Source organism: Opisthocomus hoazin, chromosome 22, assembly GCF_030867145.1.
Source record: "Opisthocomus hoazin isolate bOpiHoa1 chromosome 22, bOpiHoa1.hap1, whole genome shotgun sequence".
Lineage (NCBI taxonomy): Eukaryota > Metazoa > Chordata > Aves > Opisthocomiformes > Opisthocomidae > Opisthocomus > Opisthocomus hoazin.
The window spans coordinates 12,134,753-12,153,290 of record NC_134435.1 but is presented as its reverse complement, the minus strand read 5'-3'; the positions used below and the strand labels follow the sequence as shown (position 1 = coordinate 12,153,290).

The window sequence follows — 18,538 nt, the reverse complement described above, 5'->3', positions numbered from 1 at the left end:
GATGCAGAGAACTTATCCTTGCATACCAGTTGCTTGCAATGAGACAGTTCTTACTCAGCATCTCCCATCCCCAGGAGAAATCAAACCCTGCATGAGGCATTGGCATTGGCAACAAGGGAAAGAACAGTCCACCGAGCAGCCTGCCTTCCCTCTGAAATGCTCAGCTGAGGCAGTGCTCGAACAACACCTCCCTTTATCTCTTGCTAGCCCTCTGGGTGAATTGGGTGCTTGTTCTGCCTCAGGTGGAAAAATCACAGCTGTCACTGATTCCTTGGTGTGGTCCCGCTGCTTGGCCACCTGGCTCAGCCCAGTGAGGTCTGAAGCTACCAGGTGTGGTGTGCTCTCACTATGTTCATCTGTTGAGACATCTGGGTTTAAACACACTCCACTGCCCTGTGCCAAGATCTGCCCCACCACCTGCTTGCTCCCTGCCCAGGGCATCTTCACAAGGCACTGGCTTGCAAGGCCAGGGCTCCCAGCACTGGCTTTGTCAGGCCCAAGAGAAGAATTTGAGACAAAAAATATTTTATGCCATTTACAGGTAAAAGGAGAAGGGTTTAGTTTGGTTGGGCTTATTTTTCCCCTGCTCCTCCTGAAACTGGAACCCCACTGCAGGAGGTAGCATGGCACAAGGCAGGGGAAACCATACTTAAAAATAAACCACCACTCACCTTCCTGGCTCTTGGAGCATGAATTAGGCTGGCCAGTTGTCTTGGACAACTCCCCTGACGCTGGGAACAAACTGTGCATACATTGCCTCTCTAATGGCCATCCTTTCACCCACAGTTCCCCAGCTTTTCTGTACTACTGAGAAACTGTCCCCTCTCCCTTCGTCCTGCCGCCTTTCCCACTGCCAGATCTGCTAAATCAAACTCATACTGGCTGAAAGCAGACAAGGAAACTACTAATGTAGGAGAGAGGAGGCACCAATCAGACTGCCTGCAATGAAATGTAGATGCTGCTGTCATAGCGTTTCCCAGCCCTGTTTCTTTTCCTTCTGAAATCCTTTTTTAGCTGCTCCCTCCTCTTACACTTGGTATCCAGCCTCTTGCTTTCCACTTTGAGTTTCCTACTTGTGCTTGAGTCATTGTCCCTCTTAGGGCCCTTTTCTCATCTCCATTTTTTTCTTCATCATCTTTTTACACTCTCCTTGGGCTATATTTTATTTTGCCTCTGTTCTTCAGTTGCCTTTATCTGTCTCCTCAACCATTCTCCTTCAAGTCCTTCTCTTTCTCTCCATTTTTCATCACCTGTCTGTATTGGATTTACATCTTTATTGGCAGAGTTGATGGAAGGCGCCTTACAGTCACAGTCATTCAGTAAGCTGATTGTCCAAACCTATGCTAAAAAAGTTGGCCCTATCCAAACAGTTTTATCATTATTTTTCCTCTCTTGAGTATTGCATGTTAAAGCGAGTTCTCAGGCAGAGAAAGAAAACATCCTTGAAATCACTCTGACATTGATATAAACCTTTGGCTTTGCAAATCATATCAGAAAGGAAAATCCCCAAAGCTCTGCCATCTAACTGTAGCAAACTGAAATCCTATCCTGCAGCCAAACAAGTGAGCCCAAGTCTGCTGCTCAGCAGTGGCTTGCCCCCAGCCATGGACTGTTGCAGCCAGCCCAGTCTGAGACCAAACCTGAGCAGATGCAATGCCAGCATACCCTCATTGGGTCCCTCTGAGATCTGGGGGGACATTGCAAACTGGTACAGAGAGCTCATCATGCCCCTAGCCACCACTTCTGCAGCGGCCCATGCTTCACTTCAGACCAACAGCCCTCTCCCCCCTCTCCAACTCATTTCTATCTCTCCTGGCCAACATCCACAAGTCATGCCTAGAAATCACAGCTCCCTCGGTCCCAGCCCTGCTGCCATCGGCTCTGGCTCAGAAGCTAATCACACCACGGCTCTGCACCCTGACTTTTCCTTTCTGGGAACAGCACACACCCCTTGCCTCGCATCACTTGACTCTCCCTCACTGCCAAGTGAGGGGCAGCCCTGATGGAGCAGCCCGGCACCCTGCCCCTTGTCCTGCCTCCTCATGCCCCTGCCAGCCTGGCGCAGCGGCAGCCGGCATGTCATCACCTCCCACGCCGGAGAGAGATGCCCACAACTGTCCCTTACAGTCTGCTAGCAAATGTCAGCTGGGCCCTTGCAAAGGAGGGGCTGGGATTGCAGGAGGAACAGCCTGTACATTGGCTTTCTGCTGAGGATGGGGAGATGTTCATTCAGGGCTAGATGACTCTCCTGGAGGGGTTTCCATGCCATATATAGGTACCCTGAGGATTCCCTTTTAAGAAGGGTCTTTCTCTGCAGCGGGGAGCCCTGGAGGGATGGGGAACCACACAATCAGCTTATAAATGAGCTGAACAAATCATGCTATGCAGTTACAGAGGAATGGTCTTCTTTCTCTGAGCCACAAACTCTCTGTGGTTCTGCTCCTCTTCTTCCTTCTGTGTATCTCCCCCCTACAGCTCTCCTCTGCCTCAGCTTCTGTGCTGAAGTGATAGGAATTAACTCCAATTGTTGTGGATTGTATCCCCAGCTTAGTGCCTTCCCTGTTTCCATACCTATAACTGTATATACTTGTACTCTGTATCTCTGTATTTGTATCTCATCTGGAGACAGCAGGACCTCTGGGTTTGGGTGGGACTCGCATTCACTGCCTCTCCACTGCCACGACCACTGATGTTGCTCAGGACCCACCATCCCATGGCAGAGAGTGTGCTAACTTCTCCATTGTGCAAAACTCTGGCAAGTGCACAAATGACTCCACTTTCACGAAGCTGGCAAGAAGAGGAGGACAACCTGTGCTTGCCAGGAGATGACAAGGAAGAGTGTCTCTGAGCCACAGCACTTCAAGGGGCTGCTCCTGGTGAAAGGCAAGTCCCTACCAGCACTCATCACAACCCAAAGCAAAATGCCATTCAGGGTGAGACACTGCTCTGATGCCTGTGCTAGAAAAATTGTCATGCTGAGCAACACCTACTCCTCCAGCCCAACCATGAAGGCATCTCTCTTCCTCTCCCACCTTCCACACCAAAGATCTCTGTAATCAGACACTGTCCCTGCTACAAGCAGGCTTTCAAGATCATGTAGAGTGTTGACTGAGTCCCTGTCATGACTAATTACACCAGTTACCTTCCAGCTTACACCACTGCATCTGACAGTGTAGTCCAGCTCAAAAAGAGCACAGAACAGAGTAACACACATCCCAGTGGAAAATCTGTGACCTGCTGGTTTATAGCACAAACGTCTTTCAAATATGGCAAGCTGGGTGGAAAGAGGTCCTGCTTGAACTGGGCTAACTTAAACAGAGCCTAGCAAGGCATCTGGGAAGGTGCAGGGGCAGGAAAGACATCGCAGGACCCGGCACAGCAAATTCCCCCTGTGAGACCGTCCTAGAACCCAGCCTAGGAAGTCAACACCTCTCCGTATCGAATTGCTGGGCTGCTACAAGGTTGTTTCTCATCCAAGCAGCAGGGAACTGTTTCTTTCTCCTCTTCTTTAGCTACAAAGCTATTTGTACAGCCCTTCACATTCAGCAGCTCTGCAGTTCAGCCTTTGAGCCTAGCTTGTCTCTATAAAGAAGGTCCAATGCTCAGCCACACTCAGGTTGAGGCAGAGTATCACAGTAGTGTCTGGGTAACAATGAGGTATCAGAAAAGACCTACAGTCAGATTTATCTCAGCATTGTTCTCTCGTGCAAGGCTGGCTAATCGTGCTGACACACTTCCTCTCTGACAGCAACATCTTATTCTGGTGAGACACAAACCCTAGCTAAGGTCCCAAGCAGAGGGCTGGAAGAAGGAAGAGGGCAGTCTATGGCTGATCCCATCCATTCCCAAGCAGGACAGCCAGATGAGGTGAATGGAGAATGAGAAAACATCTGAATATTTAGAAGAGATTCCCCAGTGAACAGGTACCTATGCAGCTCCTCCACCCTGCTCCCTTGCACATAGATGTATTGGGGCTTCCACTATCTCTGCTACATGCAGACACATCTCTGTTGTCTACTAAGCATGTATCAGAAAACCAGCATCCCTCTCACCAAACCATTTGCTTCCAGGGCCAGGCATCAAGAAACTTATCTAGGGTGTCTGCTCCAGTTTTACTCAGGAAAAACCGCCATGCATTTCCACACATGAGTCCAGTACAACAGGTTGAGACTTTCAGACTTTGGAGCAGGGATCCTGCAACCCCATGAATATTTTGCACTGTTTTTGAAGGCTTCCTCAAGGCTGCCTAACCAATTTGCTGTCCCCATGCTGCAGCCATGGGACCTCCATCCAACAGCCACTGAGGGGTGTTAAAGGGGTCCTGACAGGCACCCATCATGGTAGGCACCATTTGATCTGATGCCAGTGGGCTGGGGAGGCAGAAGAGCAGTACAGCTTTGGGGGCTATAAGAAATGTGCTGTTCTTGCTTCAGCTGATGGCTGCAAAATAAGGGCAGTCCCCAAGCAGGGATGAACAAGCATTCCGTTCAGCCAGAGAGGAAAAAATATTAAGGAGAGATTTTTCACACTCACATACACTTAAGAGGAAAAAATATTTACATGACGGAGAATGGACTTGGCAGGGGCTTCCAGAGGCCATTTGCTGTTTATGTATTTCTCAGGACTGGGCTGAGGCTGCTGAGCTCAGCTGTGGAGCCTGAATCCCCCCAAGCCACCGAGGAGGTGGTGCAAGTGGGGAACTGCACTCAGACTGTCTCTAGGGCTGGTGAGAGGTCCTCTCACAGTTGCTTCTGTTGCCTACACCTGCAATGAAGTTATGTCTGTGAGACTGCATGTAGCTCTGGCAGCGGTCACTGTTGTCTCCCAACACCTTTCTTTTGGCATTGCTGGAGGACCAGAGCCAGGAGGGGCTGCAGGGAGCCTCGGGACAACCACCAAAGGTGTCGTGAAGTAGGGACTGGGCTCTAAGCAGCTGTTAGGATCAAGCACCTTTCCATAAGGTGGGATGTGAAACATTCTCTAGTCTGAACGTCTCATTTGAACTGGGGTGGGGGGAGCTGGATGGCAGCTGAGACTCCCCCTGCCCCCTCCAGATGTTGAAGGTCTGACTGATTCCCTATTCAGGAACCCTGCAATCAGCAACAGCTTGTATTCCTAGCTGGGGCTCTCTATCCCTTGAAAGCACAAAGTTACAAACCCATAAATTATTATAATTTGGGCATCTGCCATGGTTTGGAAGTGCCTGGCGTAATTCCTCCCTGTCCAAGCTGCACAACAACTCCCTGCTGTTGTTTCTGGAAAGAAGAAGCATTGAAATGTGCAGGGCACACTCTGGCCTCTGCTGCCAAGACCTTCATCACGGTCTTAAGTGGCATAAAGAATGCAAGATACTTGTCATTGCAACACACCGAGCTGGGATCCTGCTTGACATGAACCATGCTCTTTCTTCACCCCCACCTGAAGCAAGAAGAGCATCAGAACAGAGATGGGCAACAGGTAACAGAACAGGCCAGGAGACTAGGATACTTTTCCAAAGGCCCTCCCTAGGACCTTTTCCAGTCCTAATTAGGAGATAAAACAACCTGGGACAGACAGAAGTGACCTACCATGCCGTGTTCCCATCATTGCCATTCCTGCAGGGCAGTTCCCCCCTTTACCCCTGCTTCCAGCCCATGGTCCAAACCAGCACAACTGGAGAAGCTGCAGCACAGTGTTCGCTCTGTGCTGAGCCAGGACTAAGAAGCCCTGATGAGGTCTGTGGTGCCCATCCCAGGCGAGGTAAGGTCTTGCTCAGACAGCTGAGATGGAGCAGAGTCATTATTCAGTCCGGCTGCAATGCCAACGTGTGGGCTCGCTTCTGGGCCAGAGCGGAGCAGAGATAGCACTGGGCTTTATGGACAAGCCCTGCATACATTTTGCAGTGTTTCACCTTTCCCATCCCAACAGTCTCCACACTGGACATCTGCTTTTCCTCCCAGTCCCAGGGAACGCTGGCACTGATGACCAGCAACAGAGGATTAAAGCCCCCAGCTGTATTGGTTCGTGCTTCTGCCTCTGTCACAGGAGCACAGGAACTTTTCCAGACTGACACTGTTTCAAGTCCAAACAGACAGAAAAGCAGGTGGATTTTTAAAAACCACTTTGCCTGTGAACCCCGACGTAAGAGGTGGAAACCAGAGAAGTCCTTTTACAGTGAGGTGCTGAGTACCCACAACTTCCTCACCGTTTGCAGGACTCAAAGTGCTGCATAAAACTAAAGAAATTCTCGTCCACTGGAGGAGGCTGTGTGTGCCCCCCCACCAGCACCAGGCTATTCAGGTGTTGAGTTTTATCTAATGGGCCCTGAAGGATTCACTGGAAGAGTCTTGGAGAATGTGGGGGAAGTAGAGCCAGCAAAACAGCTTTAAGGAAGGACACTTGATTACAAGCATACCATAAATACTCTTTATTTAAACACAGTGTCAGTCAATAGGATCTGCAATAAATACTGGAACTTTTGAACATACAGATCTTCATCTATGTATCTACCTATCACAACAAAATACCTTTAGATTTCCTTGTTTGTGTACAGATCTATGTATCACTATATATATAATGGAGATATATATACACACATATACATACAAATATCTAAATATATATGCACTTGTGAAAAAATGACCTTATCAAGGATAGTAAACAATTAAATATTTGCCAGCCCACTCTTGTTGGCACTGGCAATATTGCACTGGAATTCAGTTGTATGCTCCTGCCATTAGGAGAAAACAGGAGAAAAAATGAAATTGCATGCATGAAAAAGCAGCAAATCCACTTTTTCCTTGATGAAGGACATTTGTAGAGGCTCTGTGCTCCCTGAAATACTCTGATTGATTACAGCAATTCCAGCAGATACCCACTGCCAAATCCAGGTGAATCAGGGTTGTGTCCTGCTATTACAACACTCACCAGCAGAGATAACCTCCTTCCAAGTTCTGTGTGAACTCCAGTTTTGAGCGTGCTCTTCCCCGTCTAGACCCAGGCTGTGTCACTAAGACCGCGGGGGAGCATCTGTGCTCCTGACCAAGCTGGCTGTACTTTGTTCTGCAGCAGGCAAACAAGAGCCTCAGTCTTTCTGCCGAGAGTGCAAGAGGGAGTGGTTGTGCCACAGAGTCTGTCCATGCCACCAGCTGTAGCTTGAGCCCTGGATGAACAGCTGTAGTGGATCTCCCAAGAGGCAGTGCTGGGTGAAATATTTGCTGCCCAACTCTGTAATATGACAAAAAGCACCTACAGGTCCCCCACGGGTGCCCCATGCAGCTAGTCACCCCGCAGGAATGTCTCTGATAAGAGAGTGTAGCTACCCCAGCTGCCAAATGACAGTGTCCTCACAGCCCAGGATGTGTGTTCATTGCAGAATGTTCTCTTAGCCCCAGGAAGAAAGGTTAGGACTAATGCTTGCTTTCAAAAAAGCTCCAGTAAAAGAATAACTAGGGGAACAAATGCTCGGGCTGCTGTGTTCAGCTCCCAGAAAGAGTCAAGCTTTCACATTGAGACTGTTGCACAGGGAGGAGATGCCAAAGAGCAGCTGTGGTCCTACTCATGGACCTGAGAAACCAAGCACAAGTGTAAAAACAGAGATGCAAGGGACCTTAATCCTTGCCAAACACTAGTTTTCAGGGAGCCTGGGGTCACCCCATCTCTCTGCTGAGAACAACATCCAAGGCCAAGGTGGCTTTTCAAAACAGCCCTTGCTCATCTGAACCTGAAGAACCACCCTGGGTACGACATACACTGCAAACCTGAAGCATGGGCACTGATACTGTCTTACAAGTTAGCAAAAGATGTGGGTCAGCCAAGATACCAGGTGCTTCACCAGGACTGGATGCCTCTGCACGGGCAGGTAGGGGGAGAAGACTGGGATCATACTGGTGAGCAGACAAGCAGGCACCGTCCCTGGCTCCCCCTTTCCATCCTCACTGCCCAGGGACACAGCCAGGCACTGGTAGGAAACCTTTGCTTCCCTGCTGCTTTTAGAAGGATGGAACCTTCTATCTGCTGACAGAGAGCAGAGAAGGGAACATGCAAGACAGGACATCTTCCCTTCTGCCAGAGGAATGAACAATATGCTCATAAACCCGTCTCCTTGGGAAATGGATTAATTATACCAGTGAAAACAAACGCTCGGAGGCAGAGGACTGCCAAAGGCAGGGGGACGAAGCCCTTCCCTTAGCTAGTGTGGGTGTCTGAGACTGCTGGCAGCAGGACCAGTTGCAATACCAGAAGGCCAAGGGATGCTGAGAGATAGAGCACAGCCAGCTGTTTACTCCTAGTCAGTCCTGTCAATACCCTCCCCTCTACGGCAAAAACATGTCGCTTATAGTAAATAAATACATAAATAAGCCCTTTGAGAAGCCCAGCAGCTGTGACATGGGAGAGCTGAAGAGCATGTTGTGTGCCTGCTCACACATCTGCTCCCTCTCCAGAGAAGCTGGGCTCTCCTTTCTACACTACTAATCCCTGGCCTATTTTCAAACATTTGGGTGCATTTGGCAACTTAAGTCTCTTCTCTCCCTCTCTGCTGTTCCCACCGCCTTGGCGGTCCCACCCTCACCTGAACCACAGGGGAAGTCACCAGGTGTGGACCCAGCTCCACAGGCGAAGTCAAGCGCCGTGTGCCCACCTCGACGACCCACAGCAACGCAACATGCACTGACGGCCAATTCTGAGCATTAGGAATTGCTGGACAATTCAGGATATGAGGCACTTTGGGAACAGCCAGTGCTCAAGAGATGCTTGAGTCAAGGTCCCAGTGGGGATCTGCACCCAGACCCCATCCCCTCTGCCAGCTCCCCTTGCACTTCTACACGTCCCCAGTGCCGGAGCAAGCAGGAGGTTATATTTCAAGGCCTGGGCTTCCAAGAAAGCAAAAGCTCTCCAGGAATACTCCCAAGAGGCAAAGGACTGATGTAACTCAGCAGCTCTCCATACTCTGTTTTGGAGGACAAAGTAAAGACAGCTCCTGATGTAGAAACTACAGCTGCCCAAATCAGAAGCAGGACCTATGGCTAGGATGGTATTTTGTAACAGCACAAAAGCTGCATTTGTGACCCTCATCCTGACTAAGACCCTAAAAACAAGAACAATCTGTTTGGCAAAAGTGGCTAAAAGCAGTGAATGTACCGCAAAGCTCCAGTTAGCTGTACACACTGACACCAAAGGGGGGTGGACAGCATCCCACCCATGCTCTATCCACCTTTGTGGCAGTGGTGCAAGGTACAAACCAGCAGCACAGAAGGTAGCCTGCTCTGTTTACAATAATAATTTCATATTTTGACACAGTGTTTTTTCTGAAATGAAGTCACCCCTGCGTTTTATCGTATGTACTTAACCTGAACCAACTCTCTCCTAGTGTAAAATCCTAAGTATCCTAATATCAGTTTAAGCAGCTGGGTGTCCCAGCTTCAATGCTCCCTTTTTTAATGCCTAGCACATATCATAAAACTATCTTTTTATTATAAAATATTTTAACGGGCCAAAGGATTCCTTTACATAGCTTTTCTTTGTCAACCATTGAACAAGTAAGGTTTGTCAGGTTCAGTTTTGGTGGTGCCATACTATTTTTACTTCCAATCTTTCTTTCATTTCCAGCTGCCCCCAGAACTGCGCAGCTCATATTTCACCAGTTTTTCTAATGTTCCCTTAGAGGAAAGAAACCTTTTCTTCAACATTCAGACTTCATTGTAAGCTCAAGGTTTCCTAACACTGTAGCTGAGCTTTGCACTACCGAGGTCAACTGCACAGGCCCTCATCCCTTCCACACCCATGTGGTATGGATGCTGTCATGGTTCTGCAATTAGCCACTTGCTCGTCTCTCAGCTTTGGCTACATACATCTGAAGTATGGACATAGCCAACCAAACAAATAGAGTAATTATCTGGACAACGAAATCATGCTCCACAACACGTGCTACTGAAATGCAAATAATAATAGTAAAAATACAGACAGCAACAGAAATGTGGACACCAGATTTCTTTGTGCCGGAGTCTCCAGCTCCAAAGCCGGTGGGAGTTTGGGTGGGGGCTGGCCTGGCCTCCAGTCAGGAGCTGGCTGTCACTGTGGGACACCTCCTCCCTCTGCGCCCTTGCTACCTGCTAACCTACACTGCTCCTCGGCATTGCAAAATAAGGCAAGCAACTGGCAAGATTAAAAACACAGCAGATTTAAGAACACCAGAGGTATCGATCACTAAATTCAAGAGGTTAATTTTCACTCCCCGTTGAGTGCCTCATAATAATCACGGCCTGCACTGAGCTAAAGAGCATTTCTAGCCTGAGCGTGTGTACCCGCACTGACTCCACAGCACACCGGCCTCTTGCATTTCAATCCCAGTACAGCATGAAGCAAACAGCATCTGACTGACGGTCCTAGTGACTGGGTCTCCTCCTGCTCAGATAGCCTGTTAATGTTTATCAGAGGAGCAAATGTTTTTGCTGACTTCAGAAGTCACACACCGCACCATGGCACCACACTCCTCCTTTGCTCAAATGGCTCATGCTCAAAGGACTTCGGGCACTACTGACAACCTCACCAAGGCAGCAGGCGAGGGCACTGGCAGGCACAGGCATCAAAGCAGACAGCGAGAGGCAGGAGGGAAGGGCTCTCAGGTACATTTCTTTCCTCTCCTGTAGTGCCGAGCTGGAGTAGTACTGAGCTGGAAAAGCAGCAAGCGGAGCTGAGCCAGCACCCATCGCAGAGCTAGAGGAGCCAAGGGCTCTTACAGCTCTTTCTCCTTCCCAGCACCCTTTCCAAGCAGGATCAGGATCATTTTGGTAAAGAAGGGAGTACTAAGAGTTTCCATACCCCAGCCTCACAAAATCCAGGTGGAGCTTTACCATGAGGGGTGTGAGAGCTCGAGGAGTTGGTCGCAGAATCTCCCCCAGCGCTGCCTGGGGCTGGCCCTTTTGGCACCAGCGCTTGGGGCAAGTCTTTCTCAGAGCAGCCAAGAGAGCCAGGGCCACACGAGGACTGCAAAGAGGTGTCGGCAGCCAGAAAGCCTGCTCCATTCCCTCTCCCAGCCTCCGACCTCCCCAGGACGGTGCACGCTGCAGCAAGGAAGGGGGGAAGGGCAAGAAGAGGGGGATACCAGCCCTAGGGCACACAGCTCCAGGTAGCTGTCACCCCAGCAATCTGCAAAGCCAGCTCTGCCGGGGACCCACTGATTCCCAGACTGCCCACGACATGCCCCCAGCAGCAGCGTAGGAAAAACCCCCGTGGTGTGTTGAACTGCGTGGAGGGGGAGAGGAGCCCGCACAAGGACGGTGCTCGACACCACGGTCCCGCAGAGCACCGACAGGTCCCGCGAGCACTGTTTCCCCCCGCCTCCCCCGAGTGCTTCTGAAAAGACCCCGCACTCGTGCACCCTCCCGGCCCTCGGGTCCAGCCTTTCACACAGCCGCCGCGAGTGCAGGCAAGGGGGGGGGAGCTCCATTTCCCGACCCCCCACCCTCCTCCAGCTAGGCACCTTCAGAGAGCGAGCCTTCGGCAGCAGTGCCGTCCCCGTCCCTGTCGCGGGGCGTCCCGCAGACCGCACCTGCCCGCCCGCGTCTGCCGGCCCCTGACAGCCCTGCGCGCCTGCCGCCAGCTCCTGCGACCCGGGAACAAAATGCAAAGCATGCGCAAGGGGAGGGGAAAAAGACCCTCAATAAACAAACAAACAAACCAACCTACAGCTTTCCCGCGGCGGAGCTGGCCTTCCAGTCTGCCGCAGAAAATAAAACATCTCCTCCCTTTCCACCTTCTCGGGCTCACTGTCATTTGAGACTTGAAGTTAAACAAACCGGGCAGTTTAAAAGCTTTGGTTGGAGCCTCAAGCAGAGGATGGTCTGTGGTTGCAGCAGCGTCTCACCCAACTTCCCAGTACCACATTCCTGAGTCCCACATCCCCAGTCTCACATTCTGGGCAAACAGTCCATTTATTTCTATTATTATTTCAGCACAAAGTCCTACAGCACTCAGCAAAAATAAAAAGCATTCGTTGTTTCTGGGCGTTCTTTGACGTGCCCCACGGACGGCCATAGCCGCGGATCCGAGACAGCCCTGCCGAGCCGCGCTCAGCCCCGCTCCCAGCATCCCTTCCCCGGGGATTCTGTCGCAAGGTGCCACCTCCATACAGTCCCCCCGGGCTGAGCAACGCGGGCACCGCCGCTCGAGGCTGCGCTCCTGGCCGGGGAGGGGTCCCTCGGCCACCGGCTCGGCGCCGGGAAGGGGCCAGGCAGGCCTCCCGGGGGGCGCCGGGTTCCGCAGGCCGTGCTGCCGGGGGGCTGCCAACAGCAGGGTCACGGCTCAGCACTGGCCGCGGCCAGGAAGCTCCTCCGGGAACGAGCTTTCAGCACAGCCTGAAATTCTTCCCCCCACCCCCCCCCTCCCCCACCCCCCCCCCCGCTCAAGGGACCGACGGCCGCGCCCCCGAGTCAGTAGGCTGCAAGCAGCCCTCCCGACCCGGCCCGGGGCAACCCTCCACTCGTTCGCAACAGGTTTGCTGAGTTTGGGGTTTCTTGCAGCCATTAGATTTTAGGTGTGCTCTAGAAGAGGCTCACTAGTATTATTGCTGGGGGGTTTGGTTTTCCTTAGAGAGAAAGGATTTATAACTCTCTATAGCTGGCGTGTGCCACGCCAGAGCCCATCGCATCCCGAAGCTACCCACTACGCGCAGTACCTTTGCAGTGCAAAAAGTCCTCGGGGTGAGGGAAGGAGCCCTCTTCACAGAGCAACTCGCAGGTTTTATCCGATGCCAGGGGGTAGCCATTGTCCTCCTCGTTGTAATCATTCTTGCCGTTGCTGTTTGAGTAGCCGTTGGCATACATCTTCAGGGTGGACCTGCGGAGGCACAGGAGCTCCTGGAAGGCGTACCTGAAGTCGGGGCTCCGGCAGTAGATCAAAGGGTTAAAGGCAGAGTTGACATAGCCCAGCCAGTTCAAGAGGATGTACACGTACTTGGGTATGATGTCGTCCTGGATGACGTGCACGATGTTGACAATGAAGAAGGGCAGCCAGCACAGTGTGAAGGTGCCCATGATTATGCCCAGGGTCTTGAGGGCCTTATGCTCCTTCAAGAAGAACTTGGAGGCACGGCGGTGCCCAGCTCCCCCTTTCTGCTCCTGCTCCCTGTTCTGGTTGTGAAACCTCCCCTCGCTCCTGTCTATCTTCTGCAGCTGCTTCTTGGCCACCTGGAAGACCCTAGCATACACAAATACCATGACTACGAGTGGCAGGTAGAAGGAGATTATGGAGGAGGCAATGGCATAGGCTTGGTTGGTGAAGAAGTCACAACATGTGTCCTTCTCATAGCACAGGATGGCCTCGTCACGGTCTGCCCGGTACCAATGCATTTGGATGGGCAAGAAGGAGGTGAGGGCTGAGACCACCCACACCACCAGGATGACCACACGTGCCTTGCTCTTGGTCAGCAGGCTCTGGTACTTGAAAGGGGAGGTGATGGCAAAGTACCGGTCCACGGCAATGACGCAGAGGGTCTCAATGCTGGCTGTGACACAGAGTACATCCACAGAGGTCCAGAACTCACACCAGAAGTTCCCAAACTTCCACATCTCCATGATGATGTGGCTGGCGCCGAAGGGCACCACAGCCAGCCCCATCACCAGGTCAGCACAGGCCAGCGAGGTGATGAAGTAGTTGGTGACAGTCTGCAGGCGCTGGAACCGGGCGATGGCAGTGATCACCAGCACGTTGCCGAAGACGATGGCCAGCACGATCACCGACATGAGGATCCCCATGCCCACCATCCACACGTCCCGGGACACCGTGGGGTCGGCGGCGCTCTGGTTGGCGCTGACGTTGCCGCCGGGCAGCTCGGTGCCTGCCACCCCCATGGCCCAGCCCAGCAGCAACCCGGGGCAGGCGACGGGGGCTTGGCTTTGCCTAGGACTCCTCCGCGGCAGCGCTGCACCGGGCGCCGTGCGTACGGGACGGCAGGTGCGGGGCGGGCTGGGCGCGGGGGTGCTCCCGCTGTTCGTGCCTGGGACTGCTCCGCTCCACACCGCTCCCGGTCCGCTCCCGGTCCGCTCCCGGTCCGCTCCCGCCCGCGGCGGCCGCCCGCCCGCCCGCCCGACTGCCCCAGCCCGTTAGGCGCCGCCGAGCTTATAGCGACACCCTCCGTGACATCAGCCCGCCGCAGCCAATGGCAGCCCGCGCCGCGCCCCGCGCGCGCCTCGCACCCCTCCTCCCCGCGCCCCCGCGGCCCCGACCGCCTGCCCCACGAGCGTCCCCGCCCCGCGCGACCCTCCCGACCTTGCGTGCCCCCCCCCGAGGTGCCTCCACACCCCACGCGCGCACCCCGGTCTGAGCTCTCCCCCTGCTCCACGCGTTCTCCCCCCCCCCCCGCGGGGTTCCCACGCCCCCCCCAGCGCGCTGCCTGCCCCACAGCGTCCCTGTGCTTTGCACCCTATCTGCCCCCCCACGCGCTGCCTGCCCTGCGATGCCCCCATGCACTCCCTGCCGCGGGGTTGTCCCCGCACCCCACGTGCACGCCCTGCGCCGGGGGGTCCCCACAACTCCCACCCCCCCAGGCACCCTGCGTGCTCCCTGCCCCAGGATGTCCTCGGGGCACGGGGCACCAGGGAAATCCCGAGGACGAGGACGCTGGTGCTCACAGAGCCTTTGTCGCTGGCTAGGCACCGGGGTTTGTGGCTTTCCCCAGACACCCCACCCTCACGGGTGAAACTTGGTGCCAGGATGTCACTCAGGCACCCGGCTCCCAGCCCAGCACCGTTGCTGGGGCTTCTCCCCAAGCCCAGCACCCCGCTGAGCACCCACACAGCCAGGATGGCAGGGCACATCCCAGTGCTGGAGCCGCAGCCCAGCCCCAGAAACCCTGGAGCAGATCAAGGGTGCAGAGACCCCTCAGCTCCCCCAGGAGCGCTGACCAGGCAGGGGGCTGGGCAGCGGCTGCGCACTGACATGCTGCAGCCAGGCATGTGGTTAGCCCCGGACACAATCACAAGTGTCTCCCTCCAAATCAAACAAATTTTCTAAATAAGGATTAAGGAATCCTGCAAACTTCCTTTGAACCAGACGGAAGGTAACGCTGCAGCTGGAGCTGCGTTTCTGCTCATTGCTCCATCCAGTCTCGTGCTGCTCTTCCGCAGAGGTACGTCATGCTGCCTGCAGGCCACGGGGGGCTTGCAGCAGTGACAGCGAAGCCTGAAGGCTGTAGTTCTAAAATCTGCCTTATGCCTTAGTAAGGGGGACTAGAAAGAGTTGCTTTTGTCCAGATTTGCCCCCATGCCACCAGCTGCACCAGAAGTAGCCGCAGGTCGGTGTCTCGTTGGGTGCTGCACCATGGCCCTCCCACAGCAGAGGTGGTGGAGGACTCCTGCCTTTGTTAGCAATTAAAGAGTTGCGAATGTTGAATCTTCTTTGAGATACATCAGCCGGAGTCTGACAAGGCTCCACAATCCTGCCTCGTTTTTGCCAAATGGCAAGGCTGTACTGCAGTGCCGAGGGCCGGGTGCTGGCTGTGGCAGCTGGGCTGTGGTGGGCAGCAGCCTTCGCCCCACCGGCCCTGAACTGTGGCCGTGTTACACCCCAGCTGCGCCCGGGCTATTTATAGCAAAGAGATCGGTGTGCGAAAAGGAAGCTTTGTGGTTTAAAACAGAGAAGCAAATGAGGTGCTGGAATCAGGTAACAACATGAAAGGCAGTTCCAGTGGTATGAGGTTTGTCTAGGTAGTAATCTTGCTTAACTAGCGGCTTCCCCGCAGTGTTTCTGCACTCCATGTCTGCATCTGCATGCTTCAGAGGTCTTAAAAATGAAGAAACGTGAGCAGAAGATCCGCAGGGCACCTCTTCCCACCTCAAACGTGCCTCAAAACGGAAGGGCATTCAGGGGAGCCACGTGTGCAGTGCTAATGACCTTAGCTAATTACCAGGAGTTTCCCCTGCCCACCGTTGAGGTAAATGGGGCCGTACATTTCACACAGGTACCAACAAGTACAACTGTAACCAGCTGGTGTGAGACTGTAGCACTGCACTGGCTTTCACAGACTTCACACCAGCCCGGGGTCTGGTCGGCACACAGGCTTAGACTTAGTTAGCTCTTGCCGGGTGCAATATCCGTTCCCCAGCTCCCATGCACACAGGTCCCCACAACACCCTCTCTGCCCACAGGGGCCAGCAGCATGGCAAGAAGCTGCTGGAAAAGCAGAGGTACAGATGAGATGCAATAGTGGGAGAGAAGAGCAGCATGGGGAAGGAAAAGCAGAAGGTGTGGGAACTACACATCGTCCTCAGCTCCCTGTTTCCCCTTCTTCTGTTAAAAGCTGATCAGAAAGCTCTAGAAAGTGCTCAAGGTAAGTTTCTGGTAACAACCCGGGAAGTTTGGTGTGCTGTTTCCTGTGGGTTAAGCTAACACCTGGGAATACTCTGACACCAAATCAAAGAGTTCAAAAAGCATTAGTTCCCCTGTCCTAATTGACATGCAAATGTTCATCCTTGCATGAAGCACTGAGTCTGGAAAGGATGAGAGCAGATCAGAGGACTTATTGGGAAACACCGTCTCTCGGAGAGTCAAAGCTAAGTTCTCTGCTTCATAATGAGTGCTTTATCAAAGGCATCTGACAATCCTGCACATCCCTGGTAACAGTCCTACATCCCTCTCCAGAGCCTGGTCCAGGACTCCGGCAGTCCCTGTGGCCCAGGGCATAGAAATCAGCAAGCCCAGCTTACATCTCAAAGTATTTGTTGTAATATACATTGTAACAGTGTCTTTGTTGTACTATATTCAAAGAAGCCTGAAATTCCATTTTGATTAGCAGGGTGTGGTGGAGCAAGCAGAGAAAGGCTGATTTTTCTTTCTTGATTCTGCAGCTCTTGCTTTCTGTCGGCATTCTTTGCTCACTTTGCTTTCGTCAGGGTGGGCCCATGGCTTGAGCTGATTTCTGTCCTTGGCTGTGCATCTGTGACCCACAGCAAATGGGACTAGTGAACACAGGCTCAAAATAAAGGCAGGAATTTGCCCCACATAAAAATAAATTTCATCACCCAAAGTCTGAGTTGCTTTTGTGGTTTCCATTCCTTTATCTGTGCTTTTGACTAGCTGTTAGCTTTCCAGAATATTCAAGGCTTCTTATTTAAACAAATATAATATCAAACCCCAGAGGAGAGGTTAGAAAGACAGTGAAGTTTGCACTGTTTACACTGCTTAAAGTGCTGGGGCCCTGCCCACCCCAAGATGCCTCCTGCTGAGCTCCTTGGACTTGGAGGGTGTCAGAACCTGGCACATCTCATTTGTTTCATGCAGCACATCAGCACCATTGACCCTGCTGCTTTACCATCATGCTAATCTTTTCTCTTTTTATAATTGGATGTGTGCCTCCTCCTTGCTGGGTGACATTTGAAGAACAGCCTGTGGGATCAATGAGGAAGGCAAGGTTGGTACAAAGAGGTAATCACTTTTATTAGCCCAACTGACATAATTGCAAAATCAGCCATGCTTTCGGGCATGCAAAACCTTCCTCAGGACTGTGACTAGCGGGGATGCTGGCCTTAACCCTGGCTGCCCAGATGCTTATCACAAGCTGGAAAGCATAAGCGCCCTGACATTAAGCAGCTGGCCAGATCAGGCCCTTGGCAAGAGCTCAGAAGTGACAGTTTTCAACACAGTGTTTGTCGGAAAAGGAATTTGTAAAATTCTCTTCTTGCAGCAAACTGGTGAGTAACACTATTTGTCTGGTATGTCACTGCGGGGAGGGCTGTAGAGCTGCAGAAGCAGCACTCTGAGGAGAATAGCACTAGCCCCTGCTGCAGGTGAGCAGCCCATCCTGGCCTGTGCCACGCCGGGTATCCTTCAGACAATTTGACAGTGCCTGCTTGCAGGGGCTTCATTCTGCTTTTCCCCTTTTCTCTGCTGTGTGCATCTGCCGGTGCCTGGGTTTGGCCATCAGTGGGCACACAGCAGTGCTGCAGCAGAGGGCTGGGCTGGGTCAGCTCACCAGCCTGCAGGAAGAGGGTCGGGGACACTTTCTGTGGGTCACCTCTGCCTTCCTCTGGGAGCTTTTGGCTTCCTCATTCTTCTGCTTCAAAGCAGCTTGGCAGGAGTCAGGGACCTTTCGGCAGGTTAGCTGTGGTAGCAGCAGTGCAGCCTCCTGGGTCTTGATTTCTCTTCCTCTCTTGCTTTATAAACCATAAGAGGGAGCCACCCATGACTCATAGCTCCCTGTTAATCCCTCATTTATGCTTGTTTGGAACAACAGTGCAATTATAAATTAGAGTTTGAGAGATAAAGTGGTTTTTTTTGGTTTACTTGTTTCTTTCTTGGAGGTCCCTGCAGTCTGGTGGGAGCTCTGAGGTGTCTCCTTGCTCCACGAGCTCGCAGCTGTAAGGAGAAGCCTGGGGCTCCCTTTGGCACCCACCTGCAGCAGGGAGGACACCAGAAGGGACAGAAACACTCCTGCTGCTTTTCTACGGGGGAGACACTGCCACCTCCACCCTCAGGCAACCACCCCCAGCCCCAGCAGCCTGGAGGACCATGCCCACCCCATGCTGCACAGGAGGGCCAGGTGGCGGAGTGGCTCTCCTCTGCT

At 52.8% G+C, this 18,538-nt stretch overlaps 1 protein-coding gene across 3 annotated transcripts in view; it reads right to left on the bottom strand.

Annotated features, from left to right (window-relative positions):
- The window catches only part of LOC104332208 (beta-2 adrenergic receptor), a 58,063-nt gene extending 44,037 nt beyond the window's left edge, over positions 1-14,026 (bottom strand). For all 3 annotated transcript variants that reach the window (XM_075441393.1, XM_075441394.1, XM_075441392.1), the window contains exon 1: positions 12,656-14,026. In XM_075441393.1, coding sequence (XP_075297508.1) covers positions 12,656-13,829 — 1,174 coding nt within the window. In that variant the 5' untranslated portion in view covers positions 13,830-14,026. The remainder of the gene's footprint in view (positions 1-12,655) is intronic.
- Between the last annotated feature and the right edge of the window lie 4,512 nt (positions 14,027-18,538).